Source organism: Silurus aristotelis, assembly GCF_946808225.1.
Source record: "Silurus aristotelis genome assembly, chromosome: 26".
NCBI classification, from domain to species: Eukaryota; Metazoa; Chordata; class Actinopteri; order Siluriformes; family Siluridae; genus Silurus; species Silurus aristotelis.
In genome coordinates this window covers 8759304-8773364 of record NC_139599.1, presented here as the reverse complement: position 1 = coordinate 8773364, position 14061 = coordinate 8759304, and the positions used below count along the sequence as shown (strand labels likewise).

Below are 14061 nucleotides of genomic sequence, written 5' to 3'. Positions count from 1 at the left end.
TTTTTTGCAGATATGTTTACACAACCACAGCTGCCATATTTTTTGGTAAAAACTACAAACTGTTTTTACAGTGTATTTTTTGTGTTATTACTTTAAGAACTGCAGTTAATTTATAGGTCATATAGGTAAACCTTGACACAGACCTATACCCAAGTATGTGTAGTTAGTGTACTGAGAATCTGTAATGTTTTTCATGGATTATACTGTAAACTATTTATGATTTATTAAATATGACATTAAATAAATATAACTAAAGGCAGCAACTAAAACAGTGACCCACCTAAAAATAATCAATGGTTATAACACCCGAAAAAATGCATGGCTATGCACACTTCTTTAGAGGGTCATTATTATAGATTCAATTATTTTTTTGTGTTGTGGACCAGATCTGTCCACCTGATTTTTTTTTAATACTTATTTATTCATGAAACTCTGGTAGCAAGCTTGTAACAACATGCAGTTTTATAATGTTTTAAAATGTTATTAATGAAACTTATTATAAAATGTTAACCCACATACAGTGTGTGTATATATATACTGTATGTCAGGAATATGGACTGTTTTGTTGTGTTTTGTCCTGTGTCAGCCCCTGTAGTTGCCCCGCCCCTAGTTACCCTTGATTGTTCTCCAGCTGTTCCCCCTTACCTTGTGTATTATAAACCCATGTGTTTGTGTGCTTCCTTGTCAGGTCATCAAATGTCATCTGTACGTCATTCTGCTGTGTTCACAAAGACGTTTGCGTGTTCCTGTTTCCCAGGTTGTGGATTTACTAACAAATTGGACTATTATCCCTATGTTTTGCATCTGTGTCTTTCTCTCCAGCTGAAGCGTGACAATATGAGGGTTAACATTTTATATTAACTTTCATTAATAACATTTCAAAACATTATAAAACTGTGTTGTTACAAGCTTGTTACCAAACCTTCATGAATGTATAAATGTCACACTACAAGAAAGTATTGTACTGTAAAAGAAATGAAATAGCAACACACCGTTGAACAGGATTTTAGCTCATAAACTGACATAAACTGCATGATGTCTGCTCTTGAATTTGCCTTTTCAGGCCCACTCACACCAGATTCAGATCTTGACAGCCAACGAGTTACTGCCTGTGTGTGAAAAATTGTGGAGAAATGTAAAGTCATTTATTTAAATTGGTGAGAACTTCTTTTGGCACATTTGTCTATAATTAATGTGATCAATTGATGAAAATTTTCTTTAGTTAAGGGGTACTGAGACCAAAAAATAAATAAAAAATCAAGTATGTTATTGCTATAGCCCAGGAAAATTGAGCAAAAAAATGTATTCCTCCATTATGTTGCAATGCAAAAGGAATTCTATACACTGATTCATAAGCCACTGAAGGAACAACTTAAGAATAACTGCAGTTACTGCTAAAATGCTATTTGTGATATAAATTTAAACTCATTTTGATTGAACAATAATAGTTATATTTAAGTTTTATCAAAAAAGCCAAAAATCTAAGTCATTCTATCTTAACTTAGTACTTACTCGTGTTACACCAATGTTTACATTGTACAGATATCAACATCTACCAAGTACCAAGTTGGTCTGAATATTCTAAAGCATTTTGGGATATAGCCTTGCGTACATTTTGGCTTGCTCTGCTTTAAATTGGTTTGCATTTTATTCAAGAAGTGTTGGGTTTACCAAAGAGCTTTTGATATCTTTTAATCAGCATGATTTGAAGAAATCAATGGAGCCCCACAACTGTTAGGTTACATTCTTCAAAATAACTTTCTCTTTCTTCAGCAGAACAAATACATTTATTCCGGCTTGGAACAATTTGCTGGTGAGTAAATGATGACAGAATATTTGTTTGCACTTTATCTTACAGTATATGCACTTACAGTGTTCTTACCTAATAATTATTAATAAAGTAATGTGTAATATAAGGAAACTACAGAGGGTTAAGTTTAGTTTTAAGTGTAGATTCAGGGTTGGTACCCTGTTATTACCCAGTTTTTGCAATTACTATAATAAGTACAGTGTATGTACATGCTACCAAATTTTTTTTTGCACGTTATTTTACAGTACGTGCATTTACCTAATAATTATTACTAAAGTAATGCATAATTTAAGGTAACTACAGAGGTTTAACTTAAGGTTTAGTTGTAGGTTCAGGGTTGGTACCCTGTTATTACCCAGTTATTGACAATACTTATATGAGTACATTGTATGTACATGAGGAACAGGACTGTAAAATAAAGTGCTACTGAATTTTCATTTTGGGGTGAACTGACCCTTCAAGAAACTGTTTGTATCGAAAATATTGAATAATTAATCATATAATAAAATAATAATTAAACATTTCTACTAATGAATAATTAATCATTTTAATTTAATTTACTTATAACTGTTTGTATTACCTTGGAAGTACAGAAAATGATGGTTTTAGCTTTTCCAGTGCCAGCTGAAGTGTGTCCTGCTTTTCATTTTCCATGATAATATAGGCAACAGGGATTCCATGACCATGAATGTCTCTGACAACTAATGTAAATAAAGGAAAACCATACTGGTTGACACCATGTGTCGCATCCATAAAAACAATCTCTCTTCCATATTCATGAAGGTTGTTTCTCATGGATGGTGTTTGGAGAACTATGATAAGATCTGTTTGAGGACTATAAGGCTGATAAAAAAATAACATAGTCTTTAAAAGGGCCCTCTAGAAGGTGTAAGGTACTAGTGGCATCATCTTTGTATTGCTGTTTTTTTCTCATCATACACGTCCGAATATTTTCAATGTCTTTTGGGGTAACAAAATAAGCTCGGTTGTTGAGATCAGTATGTCCCTGTTCCCTTGACCACTCATATGATCTGGTTTAACACCAAGAGATATTAAATCCTGAATATGCTTGATAGGCTCTTGACTAATGTTTTCTGAGTGTCCCTCAGAAGAACTCGATGGGTCATGTCCTGAATGAATGCTGTAAAGCCTTTTGACTATAACTAGTTTGTTGAGCCAGTCTGTCTTTTTTTTTTTAAAGAAACATAGGCCTTGCATCCTTTGGCATGTCGACTTTGTTGAGTGCATGCTCCAGAGCGCTTACATAAAAATAAGAAATATCCATGTTTTTGATTTTGAAGACTTGCAGAATTCACAGTCCTGAAGTTGGCGTCTTTGAAGGCGTTAATGGCAGTGAGTCTTTGCTGAATAAATTCACAGGCATCTAAATCCTTTTCTAAAACATGGACTGTTATATCTGCCTCTTTCCTTTAAAGCGCTCCTCTTTGTAGACTGTTGTTTTTATAAATTCCTCCATCTCTAATGTTAAATCTAAAGAGCAAAGAGACAAAAAACAATTAGATTAAACATCAATAATGTAAAGTGAAAATCCATGATAATCTCAAGAAAACATCATATTCATGTGTAACAGAATAAATCAGTGATGACTTGAGGTCAACATATTCATATGTAAGAATAAATCAGTGATGACTTGAGGTCATCATATTCATATGTAACAGAATAAATGATCTGTTTCACTCGGTTCTACCTGGATCTCACAGCGGATCGCAGTAGGGTCTCAAATTCTATCTGATGGTGGTCAGAGCTGAATGATCCATGCGGTGCTCAAACTAGCGCTGCTTTCTTCTGCATTTCATTCGTCTTTAAATGCAACTATTTAATTGCATCTCTTTGACAGCTATTAACAGTCGTTATTAGACTGTTATAACTGGCACTAGAAAGTTAACGGTAACTTACATCAGTGAAAGGCTAACGCGGTTAACTTGGAAATTCAAACTAATATTACAATTTCTGCTTTAAAATTCCCACAAATTTCAAAAGAAATATGAAGCTTACTATCATTAATATACTTCTGTAAAATGATACTGGTGCGGTGCAGGTGCAGACTTTGGCGGACTCTGCAAAATGGTGATAGTAATTGGGTCGCACATAGTGATGACGTCGTAAACGCTGATTGGCTGAGGAAGTTGTTGTCCCAGGGTCATCATAAAAACATATTGGTTGCAGGGTGGACTTGGCAAAATCAGGACGTGCTCTGAGCACACGTACAGCCAAGTACAAACTTTGGGAAAGTGGTTACAATGCTGGATAAAAAGTAGGTGGTTGATAGATCCAACTGTGTGGTTAATGTCTTCCAAAACAACGATCAAGGCAGCGACTGATGTCATTTAAAAAAAAAAAACAACAACACTTGGCATCCACTGAATTGGTCTTTTGTCCTTTCATGTAAGAAACAAAAACATGCCCACATAGAATACAGGCACAAGAAACAAAATAAAGATAACTTAGGAACATGAAGACCATAAAAGACAAACAAGAGACACTGAGTAAGATAAGCTGTGGGTCAGTGAAGTGTGGTGGCTGATGGGGAATGTAGTTACATAGTCATGATTGAAAGCAGACAAATAATAAAAAAGGTACAAATACTGGCACTTTGGGAACATTTTGTGTAACAGTGACAGGCAAGCTGATTTGTGTTTGTGAATGGCAAGAATTTGATAGAGAAGTAATTTATAAACATAGCAGAAGTTAAGGCCTCTTATGTCATTGATCAGATCTGTTCTATAGAAAATGGCAGTTGCATGAAGGAATATAAACTGGCATTTTTGAATATCTTTGTATGTTATTGCATTATAAATGTCCTTCACTCGAAACAATTGTCTAAACCTGTTGATGCTGTGCACAAACAAAGCTTCATAAATATATGTTTTGTTAAGGTTGCTGTGGATGAGTTTGTTTGGTCTGCACAGATCCCTGGCATCAGCCTCAATAGGCAGCTTTGGGCTGAACTGGAAGACAGATTGTATGCCAAGCCTCCTTTCCTGACATCAGTGCTCATCCTAATAATGCTCGTGTGCCTGAAAAGAACAAATGCCTACAGCCATTCCAAAGTCTAGTGGAAAGCATTTTTAGAAATAAGAGGTTATTATTACAGCACAAAGGAAACTATTCCATATTAATGTCTATGTTATTGAATTTTTATGATCTGAAAGAACCTAGAGGTGTGATGCCCACATCCATTGGCCATGTGTTGTACAAAAAACATCAATAACATTAAAATTACTGACAGTTCAAAAACACTGATTATGACTATTATTGTTTACAATGGCACCTGCCAAGGAATTATATATATTAAATGACAAGTGTTCTCAAAGTTGATGTATTGGAAGCAGGGATAATTGACAGGTGTAAGGATCTGGGCAACAGGACAGGGTCATGGGTGCTTAATGTTTACTCAGGTGTGTAGGGGTGAAGGATAGCCCACCTAATCCACTCTCACAAAAGAGCTACTGTAGCACAAGTTGATGAAAAAGTTAATGCTGGATATGATAAAAAAGGCTTCACAATACACAATGCATTACAGCTTGCTGCATGTTGGACTGCACACACACTATTAGTGCATCTGTCCACTTTCAACCATATATACTGTAGCTGATGCAGTACACAATGAAATGAGACAACATTTTTCATTTCACTGTCTACTTTGTCAGTTATATATGGTTAAAATGACCATAAACGCTTCTTGATTTGACTTGACTTGAACATAAGGTGGTAAATAGTTCAGAGTTGGGTCCTAGTGTTGTTAAGTTTTCATGAAATAAGGGGAAATTGGTCACACCATTGATTTAAACTGATTTTTGGTCATATGAGGTTGTGAAAAGGTCGCTCATACCAAATACGACAGCTTTCAGTTCTTGGCATGCTTGACAGACATATCTTCATGGATGAGTGCTCATCAATTAAAACTCAACCCCAGCAAAACAGAACTGCTGTTCATCCCATGTGATTCATCTCCAGGTCAAGATCTCCGAATAACTCTTCATGACTCTCTGCTCTTTCCTTCAGCCACATCTCGCAACAATATGGACAATCAACTGTCCTTCTCCTCACATGTTGCTAATGTGGCTCGTTCTTTTTGATATCTTTTCTACAACATCTGAAGGATTCGACCATGGCTGCCCAGGTGCTTGTTCAGTCTCTTGTCATTTCGAGACTTGACTGATGCAACTCTCTGCTGTCAGGTCTTCCTCTGAACGCTATTCGTCCACTGCAAATGATCCAAAACGCAGCTGCACGACTTGTGTTCAACCTGCCTATGTTCTCCAACACCACCCCACTGCTGTGCTCCTTTCACTGGCTTCCAAAACACTGATTTAAAACACCATCTTACCTCAGAGACCTCATCACACCTTAAAATGCACCCCATTTATGTTGTCTTATGTAACACCTTGGTCCTGGAGGAATGTTGTTTTGTTTCACTATGGTCTACACTGTATAGGGTTGGAATGACAATAAATGTCTACTTGACTACTGCAGGACATGCTGCACTGTACTAAGATTTATATATATATATATATATATATATATATATATATATATATATATATATATATATATATATATATATATATATATATATATATATATACATAAACAATTATAATAAACATATTTGAATTTATATGATTTGTTTGTCATAATCATATATTATTATACGAAATAATATACAATATAATTTGGCCCTTTCCAATATGGCGGCCACGTTTTCGCTTTGCAGTACTGCATAGCATCACATGTCATTTCCTGTACCATGTATCCTGTATCATATCACACCGGAAGCGTGGTCAAATGTTTTTTTTCTTTCCTTTGCTACCACCTAGGGGCCTGAGTGAGTATTTTACACATAACTTGAAGGTCAATATAATTTTGTGGAATAAAAAAAAAAAAGAAATAAAAGATGCTTAAAATCAACATTTTCAATATTCACCTTATTTTTTTTGAAAGTCTAATAATAATATTTTATTTAGCTTGGCGAGTATCATGAGTGTGTGACGTCATATCCACCCGGCTGCGGAAGTCTTTTCAGGGTGCACGCTTTTCTCTCTCCGTGCTCAAACCTTGGAGGTGACATTCTTAACCATCTCGCACTGTTTTATAAAATTAAATACATAAGCACAGAGTGACAATGGCGGATTTCAATAGTTTCGATATGCCGTCAGCCGGCTCGTCAAACAACGCGGACGCTGCGGAACTCCAGCGTCTGATCGCTGTGGAGCAGCAGAAAGCACAGTTTCAGGCTCAGGTATGTCGATCAGAATGAGAAAATCTGCACTGCAGAAGCCATGGCAATAGAGGCTGATCTTTGGATACCAGCTTTTCAGAAGGACGAAGGATCTGATTATATCTGTAACACAGTATACACCATGTAAAATATTTGAAACACCAAAGTGGCGCTGACCTTTTGATCACGTGCAAGATATCTGTATTGCCTCACAAAATATGTTAATATCAATATCATCGGAATAAGGCCAGTACTGACACTGATCTGATCGTATTTGATTAGTACACCCTTTCATATTTGTTTGTTGAATTGATGCTAAGGCTGTGTATGTTTACAGGTGCATGACTTCACAGATGTGTGCTGGGACAAATGTATAGAGAAGCCGAGCTCAAAGCTGGACTCGCGCACCGAGACGTGCCTCGTGAGCTGTGTGGAACGCTTTATTGACACCACACTGGCCATCACAAACCGCTTCACACAGATGGTGCAGAAGGGCACACACTGAGCATGCTGTCACCGCACGACCTCTCAAGGACAAAAGGCCTATGCTTCTTTTGGCATCCTCTTCCTCACTGGCGAATAAAGAGGAGAGGACTTTAGCCAAACTCTCAAAATGAATCCCAAATGACTCTTTATTCCCTCTGAATGCTTTAACATTCTCATTTGTTCATTTTTCTCCTTCATTTTCTCAAGTCTAGAAATAGAGTTCACCCTCTGGGAAGATTCCACACATTAGCAAACTCTACTTTAAAGTACCCCTGAATGTACCATTTTAAGCCACTTTAATTAAATCAAACCCCCATGCTGTACTTGCTTCAACATACTGTACATCACATTATGGAGCCATTTGGGATTCAGCCCCTGTTCAAGATCATGAATCATAACTCGTACCTTCACTTATATCTCATAACTTTAAAAGATAAACTAGGGACTAGTGCAAACAGTGGACTGTGCGATCGTGTGGTAGTTTCACGTAATAATTCTCTCACCACAGTAGTGTTTCCAAACAGTTATTGTTTTCACAGCCCTTGAAACTTTTGTTAGACATAATGATCAGAGTACGTATAATGACCTGATGTAACATTTCACTCAGCGATTGCCTGGATAAAGTGTAAAGTCTGATTCTTGAAGTTCAAATGTTTCTGTTTCACAGCTGTGATGTGGGTCTCATGGATTTCTCATTTTGACACGTATTACAATGGAATTACACAATGTGTGCTTTTTTCAATTAAATACAGTATAAAAAAATAGTTTTTTTAGTTTTTTTTTTTTTTACATTTTAGCAGGTTAAACTAAGTCAAAATTTTGAGCTAAAGATGTGAGATCTGTAAAAATTTCAACTATATACAGGTGCATCTTAATAAATTAGAATATTAAAAGGTTGATTTATTGAAGTAATCAAATACAAAAAGTGAAACTCATATTATATAGTTTCATCACACACAGACTGATATATTTCAAGTGTTTATTTCTTTTAATTTTGATGATTTTGTCTCAAAAACCCACCAAATCACGAGTTTCTTAATATACGAGTTTCACTTTTTCTATTGAATTACTAATATTAATCAACTTTTTAATGATATTCTAATTTATTATGATGCACCTGTATACCTGTTAGTCATGCATTTATATTATATAATTTTCCACCAAAATGCGTGTTTAAATGTATGTACGTGTTTGTTGCCTGACTGAAGTTTTTAGCCCCATATCCAATGTAAAAAATAAAGAATTTTGAATTTTCTAATCTAGCTTTAGCTGCCCAATGATCAGAGATTTATTTTTTTTATTAGGATTTAACAGAAGCTCCCAAGGATTTTCTGCTTATGCCTCAGCATAATCAACCCAGTAAAGAGGTTTTATAACTTCCAATCTGGGAGGACAAAGCCTAATGCATAATTTACTCAGTCAGATGAAGCCACCAACCATATAGTTTAATACTGCTACACTTGCTCCATCACAGGGCGATGTAACACATTTAGAGAAAAGTGATACCCAACCCCTTTCTGCACACATGAGGTCACAGATTCCAGTTTTGGTAATCTTTGACTCTGTGCCTTGGGTAGCAGTGGCTGAATCTGGTCTAAGAAACAAATGACCTCATAAATGCTTCCAGTCATGAAACACTGACACCATGGTTACTGGGAGAATAATAAAAGGGCAGTAGTTCCTGAAACTTTGCATAGTCATGATTAATGATGAGGTGTATAGTTTTAAATGGTGCCTGTTTATGAGCCATGGCACTTTTTTTCCATCTTGTATTTGTCAAATGCTATACATAATTAAGAAAATGATGGTGTGTATCCAGTAATCAACAAATGAATTTATTAAGCTACAATAAATAAATGGCAGTGTAACATTGTACACCATTGCAGAATGTTATTTCATTGGTATTATTATTACTAATACTATCTTTATTTGTAGGAAGCTTGTTTTATGGTTGTGTCTTCTTTTTTGAAGCTTGGAGTTCTGAAAAAAAATGACCAAATTAGTTTTATAGGACTGAAAAATAAATGTAGAAAATAATTTGGAGCTTTACAGCAACCGGCATACGGAATGATCCAAAAATGACTGCAGTCATAACCCTAAAATATTATGAGCAAAATATGTCAGGCACTTGTAAAATTTGGTGAAATTTACAATCTTTCTCAATGAATTAAATTACAGATTCATGTTACACAGCTGAAACCACCTACAGTTAGTTTGCCCAGTAATCCTCCACAATGCTACAGGCAGTGGAATAAGGTCAGTAGTGTGGTCTTTGAGGATTTGGCCTTTTTGCTTCCTCTGTGTATTGTACACAAAGTGGCCTTTGATGCATTTGTGTGTGTATGTCTTGTAGGCTGGGTGTCTGTCATCAGAGCTCATTAAAAACAGGAAGCAGATAGGTTAGCAATGCTTATTGGAGCATGCAGGAAGTCCAAAGTTATAGAATCTTCAATAGCATGACTGCCACAGGTTGATTAAAGCTGGCATGACAACAAACACTCCTTTTTTTTGTCTTACAGCCAGCAAAAGGATTGTTTGTAAGAGAGTGGCGTTACTGAACTGTAATGACTGCCTCTATGTGAGCACCTAAATGTGCCTCTAATACATAAAAAACATAGTTGATTTTGAAAATAAAAAATAAAATAAAAAAAATTATTAGGATCAGGAAAATAGATCTTTATTAACAATACAGCTAGACAATACCTAGTAGAATTTTAATCCCATCAAATCCTTTTCAAGGCCAAACTTTTGCTCCTCTGATTTATTTGTGCCAAGTCATTAGGCTGTAATGATATTTCTTGTCAAATGTTGTGTATGAAAAAAGAAAAGACTCAAAATATTTTCACAAATTTGGTCAAGTCAATACAGAAAAGTCTCAATGTCTTTATATAAAGTCATAAATGACAATATTTTTGACATTGTGGTGAATTCTTGTCTAGTTTTTACTAGATTTTTTCACTTTTTTTTGTTTTTACTTTTCCTATTTATATTGTGCTATTAGATAAGATAAGGATGGGTTCTCTTCTGAGTCTGGTTCTTATCAAGATTCATCCACAAACCATCTCATTCAAAAAATTTTTACCACAGTTGCCACTCGCTTGCTCATTAGGGATAAACTTAAAATGATAAGGAACAAACTTTTAGGCACTGAACTTATACATTATTTTATACAACCTTCTAACCTTCCACCTCTCTCTGTAAAGCTGCTTTGAGACAATGTTTATTGTGAAAAACATTATGCAAATAAAAAATAATTGAATTGAAATTAATTTACAAAAAAGTGAGGCTTCTGTTCTTGTTTCTCTTGGAAATTCTGAAGTATTTCTACTTGCTTATGTCATGTTATGTTAGAATTTAGTACAGCTACAGCATTAGAAAACAGTACAGTGACAGTGCCTCCTGTCTTCTGAGGTGTTTTATCAAGGATATGTGAAATAACAGATCTGGCAGGCTGTAATGAAAGGAAATAAAACATTCCTTCATAAAAATAGACATAAAAATAGGCTGAAAATGATTTTTGATTTAGAATTGCAAATAGTTAATTACATTGTTTGCATCTTTTAACTATTGTTTATTTTTTAACAAACCAAGAAGTTGCTTATTGAATTTCTAATGTGTTTTCTATAATGTTGCATTCCAGATAAGCAATAATTACTGCATTATTGTATCCATTTTAAAATTCATATTTTTAATAAAAAAAAATCTGTTTTTGCCTTGATGTAAAGAAAATGAAACATTATCTTATATATCCTTCATATCCCTTTTTCATTATCAGAGAAAACAGACCCCAAGCCTTGTCCTTTACAAAAGGCCACTGTGAAGCTGAAGCCCCAAGATCAACAAGTTCTTAATTAAACCCGGTAGCATAATAGGATCTAAACCTGCCATGATCAGTGTCTGTGTCTGTGCCATGTCTTTTCCTGTGCATGGAGAAAAAGGGCCCTGTGTTTTAAAGCTCCACAAAAAAACTGTGCACTGTAAGACTGACACCTGAAGGACAGTAGGATCTGTGTGATGCTGCCACTACAAAGATGCCGCAGTGGAAATCGAAGACTGGCCTATTGAGCTCCACCAGGCTTTCACTGATTCTGTCTTCTAAAAGTCAGTTTCATCCGAACAGGAGTTGCAAGGACAAACGTAAAATATTTTCACAATACACATTCTATGCACTGTGTCAGAAAATATATTTTAAAAAAGTGTGTTTACAAATATTGGCTGTGTGCACAGTGGGTCCAAGTGGTATTAATATAAAGAAAAGACACCAAAAATAAAATAAATTTTAAATTTTTTTCTAAAAATCTTATAGATCTTGAGCATTTGTCTGTGTACCATTTGTATGGTAAAATTATATAATTATAAAGTATATATATCTTAACTTGTGGTTGTAGTGTGTAAAACACAATTTTAGCCATTTGATTGCTTAAAATGTAACAGTCAGTAATCATCAGTAATTATAGGTATAGTGGTGTATTAACCCAGCCATTATGGATGCACAAGCCAGTGCACTCTTAGTGCCGGTCCCAAGCCCGGGTAAATGGGGAGGGTTGCGTTAGGAAGGGCATCCAGCGTAAAACATGTGCCAAATCAAATATGCGGATCACAAATGAGAATTTCATACCGGATCGGTCGAGGCCCAGGTTAACAACGACCGCCACAGGTATCGTTAGCCGACAGGGTACCGGTGGAAATTGGGCTACTGTTGGCCGAAGGAGGAGGAGGAGAGGAGGAAGACGTCTACAGAGACAGCAGGAAAAGGAGCAGTGTAGGAGAGTGAAGGTTCGGGTTGGTACTTTAAATGTTGGTACTATGACTGGTAAAGGGAGAGAGTTAGCTGATATGATGGAGAGGAGAAAGGTAGATATGTTGTGTGTTCAGGAGACCAAGTGGAAAGGGAGTAAGGCCAGGAACATTGGAGGTGGGTTTAATCTGTTTTATCATGGTGTGGATGGAAAGAAAAATGGTGTAGGGGTGCTTCTGAAGGAAGATTACAGTAAGAGTGTAGTGGAGGTGAAGAGAGTTTCTGATAGGGTGATGATCGTGAAGGTGGAAGTTGAAGGGATGATGATAAATGTCATCAGTGCCTATGCTCCATAAGTTGGCTGTGAGATGGAGGAGAAGGAAAGATTCTGGAGTGAATTAGATGAAGTGGTAGATGGTGTACCTAGGAAAGAACGATTGGTGATTGGGGCAGACTTTAATGGGCATGTAGGTGAAGGGAACAGAGGTGATGAGGAGGTGATGGGTAGGTATGGTTTTAAGGAGAGAAATGTGGAAGGGCAGATGGTGGTAGATTTTGCTAAAAGGATGGAAATGACAGTGGTGAACACTTATTTTAAGAAGAAGGAGGATCATAGGGTGACGTATAGGAGTGGAGGAAGGTGCACACAGGTGGACTATGTGCTATGCAGGAGATGCAACCTGAAGGAGATTGGAGACTGTAAGGTGTTGGCAGGGGACAGTGTAGCTAGACAGCATCGGATGGTGGTCTGTAGGATGGTTTTGGAGGCAAAGAAGAAAAGTAGGAGAGTGAGGCCTGAAAGAAGAATAAGATGGTGGAAACTGAAGGAGGAAGAGTGTAGTGTGAGGTTCAGGGAAGAGGTCAGACAGGGGCTTGGTGGTGGTGAAGAGGTGCTGGATGATTGGGCAACTACTGCAGGAGTGATGAGGGAGGCAGCTAGAAAAGTACTTGGTGTGACATCTGGAAATAGAAAGCAAGACAAGGAGACGTGGTGGTGAAATGAGGAAGTGCAGGAAAGCATAAGGAGAAAGAGGTTGGCAAAACAGAAGTGGGATAGACAGAGTGATGAGAAAAGTAGGAAGGATTACAAGGTGATGCGGCAGCAGGTAAAGAGGGATGTGGCGAAAGCCAAGGAAAAGGCATACGAGGAGCTGTATGAGAGGTTGGACACTAAGGAAGGAGAAAAGGATTTATACCGATTGGCCAGGCAGAGGTACCGAGCTGGGAAGGATGTGCTGCAAGTTAAGTTGGTGAAGCAGGATGTAGATAGGATTAGTAAGGAGGAAGTAAGAGCAGTGATTAAGAGGATGAAGAGTGGAAAGTCGGTTGGACCAGATGACATACCTGTAGAAGCATGGAGATGTTTAAGAGAGATGGGAGTGGTTAACCAGATTTTTTAACAGGATTTTGGAAGGTGAAAAGATGCTTGAGGAATGGAGAAGAAGTGTGCTGGTACCGATCTTTAAGCATAAGGGGGATGTGCAGACCTGCAGTAACTACAGGGGAATTAAGTTGATCAGTCACACCATGAAGTTATGGGAAAGAGTAGTGGAAGCCAGGCTGAGAGAAGAGGTGACCATCTGTGAGCAACAGTATGGTTTCATGCCGAGGAAGAGCACCACAGATGCCTTATTTGCTTTGAGGATGTTAATGGAGAAGTATAGAGAAGGACAGAAGGAGTTGCATTGTGTGTTTGTGGATTTAGAGAAAGCGTACGACAGAATGCCAAGAAAGGAGTTGTGGTTTTGTATGAGGAAGTCAGGTGTGTCAGAGAAGTATGTGAGG

The 14061-nt window shown here is 36.8% G+C and overlaps 1 protein-coding gene across 1 annotated transcript; it reads left to right on the top strand.

Annotated features, from left to right (window-relative positions):
• Nucleotides 1-6825: 6825 nt before the first annotated feature.
• timm8b (translocase of inner mitochondrial membrane 8 homolog B (yeast)) lies at nucleotides 6826-8800 on the top strand. The gene is made up of 2 exons (XM_083532080.1): nucleotides 6826-7073; nucleotides 7390-8800. The coding sequence occupies exons 1-2, from the start codon at nucleotides 6957-6959 to the stop codon at nucleotides 7555-7557; spliced, it is 285 nt and encodes a 94-aa protein (XP_083388206.1). The 5' UTR covers nucleotides 6826-6956; the 3' UTR covers nucleotides 7558-8800.
• The last annotated feature ends 5261 nt before the right edge of the window (nucleotides 8801-14061 follow it).